Below are 3,272 nucleotides of genomic sequence, written 5' to 3' on the forward strand. Positions count from 1 at the left end.
GCGTCGGTCGATGCGATTAGGGTTTCTGCGTGATGTCGAGCATGCGTCGGTCGATGCAAGTAGAAGCATCGGTCGATGCAAGCGAACCTTGTGTCGACCGATGCATACCATGTGTCGATCGATGTTGTCCCCTGTTGGTGTTGGTCGATGCAAGCTTTGTGTCGGTCCATGCAAAGCCTGGTTTGTTTATTGATTGTTGATTGATGGTTAGAGTATCTCTATTGTGTGTGTGTATAGCCCAGTAGATGGGAGGATCACCTTACTGAGTGTTTATAAAATACTCATGCATTGCAATTTGTGTTTGTGATGCAGGTAAAGGCAAAGTGTGATCGTGGAATCAAGGCAACGAAGAGGAGAATGTTCTAGGGACTCGATTGGATGTTGTCTGATTATGTTAGGTTGCTAGAGTTGGGTCTGTAGAACATCGCTAGGTTGTTGGTTCTATGCATTTTGTTATCTGTTTATGGATTATTGGAATATCTAGGATAATAGTTGTTGGATATTTATTGATATTGTTATTTCCACTATTGATTATGTTTGTGGTTAGGTGGCTAGTGTGTATTTCAATTATTATTATTATTATTATATTTATTATTTATTATTAAAAAAAACTGGTCAGGATTTCAGGATGTTTCAGTTTTCCTTTTAATCTTATACTGCCACTAGAATCCTAGATAAGACTCACTATAACCAAATTTGCATTGTTATGACAACATCTTGTGCCGCTTTTCAAATTTTTTCTTTGACTATGTTATAATATTTTAGCTAGCTAGGAACATATATACTTTGACGACCTGAAAAATAAAGATTGCTTATCTGGAATAACGCACTTACGCACATTTAATTTTCGTTTTCTAGAAGTTGAGTCTCTCGCCCTATTTCTTTTTGGAAATTTCCAAGCAAAGTAATTTTCATACTAAAAAATATTAGTCGTATGGAAGATGCGAACTCCCTTACCCGAGTTTAACCCTATATATATATATCATCTTACACTTCAGAGTTTTTTCATCATTCAATATGCTAAAACACCAAAATATATACTACCCATAGGTCATAATATAAATTATTTCTAATAGTTTAAATGTTCCTTTTCATAATATTAATTGTCTCTAATAGTTTAAATGTTCCTTTTTATCATAGTAAAATGTTTCATTGAGGTTTAGAATTTACTGGTTAGCTTTGCGGTTAGAATAATTTTTATTTTGTTTTGTTAATAAATAGAATCATAAATTATCTAGTGGGTTCTTTGATTAGACAACAATGTTTCTATGCTTGAATGGTTATATAGTTTTTGTATTCGCATTGAATTTCACAATCATAGTTTTACGGAGATAATGGTATTGTATATAACAATTATCAAATATTTTATATTATCGATGATTTTGCAGAGTTGCAGTAGTCCAATAATTATGGAGTTCTACATATATTTTTTTTGTGCCAACCATAATTTTACGGAGATAATGATATCTATATGCATGTGAATGCGCTGTGTTTAAAAACTTAAGTTGTACAATATACTAAAAGAGTAAAAGACTAGTGGTGTTGTCATTTATGGAGTTTCAAATTTATTTACTGTGAATCCAACAACCAACCATAAGGGGCCATAGATAATAGACGAGTACACAAGACTTTGATACTTATCTCCTTACTACTTTGTATTTAATTATTGGACTACTAGACATTAGTTTATTTGACTCTTTCTTGAATTCTCTTCTTCCTCGTCTTCTATAAATAGAGCGCATAGTGAATAACATTTTATCCATCACTTCATTCACTTGGGCTTTGCATCATAAATAAAAAGAGTGTTATAAAGAGTTAAAGAAGATGGTTTCCAAGGCTTTAGTTATGTTGGGTCTATTTGCAGTTCTTCTCGTTGTCTCAGAAGTTGCCGCTGCCTCCGGTACGTAGAGATGATGTTGAATCCTTATTACATGTATCAAACTATTTTTATGTTTCACATAGAACGTATTTTTACGCTATAAATATTTTTTTTAAAGCGCGAGATCCGAATTTACATACATATATTTTAAAAAGAGAGCATAGTTTTGACATTAGAGAGTAATATCTTTGAAATAATGTAATGTTTTGGAAAGGTACAGTGAAGTCAGAGAGTGAGGAAACCGTGCAGCCTGATCAATATCATGGTGGAGGAGGTTACAATGGAGGAGGGCACAACGGAGGTGGATACAATGGAGGAGGGCACAACGGAGGAGGATACAATGGAGGAGGTCGAGGAGGTGGTTACTGCCGTCACGGCTGCTGCTACAGAAATTACCGTGGATGTGTAAGGTGTTGCTCGTATGCTGGAGAAGCTGTTCAGACTCAGCCTGGTCACTAAATCAATATAATAAGTTGACCACCATGCGTTGCATTCTAGATATATATACACTTATGTGTGTATGACTATAGGTAAACCATGGTGCGTTTGTAATGAAAAGTGCCTTAAAGGATACTAATGGGAATAAAGTTTCATATTGTAATGACTTGGAGTTTGAGTTGTAATTTGCGATTTTTGCATAATAAAATATCGTCTCTATTTTCTATTATTATCTTTCGGTTTTGTGTAAATTCATACTCTTAAGGTCGAAGAATAAACAAAGAGATGAGACTATATTGCACGCATTAGAGTTTCCAAAGTTAACTTAACATACAAAATTTAAGTACCATACATACTATCTTATAGTTTCTATATTGAATCAAATTATAGGTTAGTTCATGTAATTATAAACATGTTTCAAAATCATGGTGTATAAATACGTTAAAGCAACTTAGTTTATTGCAGAATTAATGGTCCGTTTTCCCGCATATTAAAGATCATATAGAGAAATATTTTGTAGAGGATGTGTTTGACAGCTACCATCGGAAATTCATCGTATGATTCTGAAAATTTCTGCAAAACAAAATTCAAAATCTAAAAATTAAAAAATTTCTAATAATTATTTACTTAGATATATTAGTATATGTACTTTATTTTGTTAATGATAAAATACATGAGCATTAAGTTTTTTGTAACAATATTTCAAAAAAAAAAAAAAAATGGTATGAAATATGATGAGATTTCAAATTACTTTCACTCACGTCATTGTACAAAACTGCACGGTAACGTGATATTGATCTTTAAATTCATTGAAACTGTCAAGTACTAGTACATGGCTACATGCCATGCACTTGTAAATATCATATTATGATCCAATAGATATTTGAATTTATTTCACGACAGATCCATACCAAAATCTTTTGTCGACAGATCTTTCTGCTCCTTGTCGTTTCGC

The 3,272-nt window shown here is 32.9% G+C and overlaps 1 protein-coding gene across 2 annotated transcripts; it reads left to right on the forward strand.

The window, feature by feature from the left end:
* Nucleotides 1–1,665: 1,665 nt before the first annotated feature.
* LOC104699003 (glycine-rich protein 3 short isoform-like) lies at nucleotides 1,666–2,546 on the forward strand. Of its 2 annotated transcripts, none has more exons than XM_010414375.3 (2): nucleotides 1,666–1,900; nucleotides 2,100–2,546. In XM_010414375.3, exons 1-2 carry the CDS (start codon nucleotides 1,825–1,827, stop codon nucleotides 2,336–2,338), a joined length of 315 nt encoding a protein of 104 aa, XP_010412677.1. In that variant the 5' UTR covers nucleotides 1,666–1,824; the 3' UTR covers nucleotides 2,339–2,546. The 2 variants fall into 2 exon arrangements, with proteins under 2 accessions (XP_010412677.1, XP_010412672.1); XM_010414370.3 differs by having other exon boundaries at nucleotides 1,694–1,900; nucleotides 2,094–2,546.
* The last annotated feature ends 726 nt before the right edge of the window (nucleotides 2,547–3,272 follow it).

This window comes from Camelina sativa, chromosome 1 (genome assembly GCF_030686135.1).
Source record: "Camelina sativa cultivar CO46 ecotype springtype chromosome 1, ASM3068613v1".
Classification (NCBI taxonomy): Eukaryota; Viridiplantae; Streptophyta; class Magnoliopsida; order Brassicales; family Brassicaceae; genus Camelina; species Camelina sativa.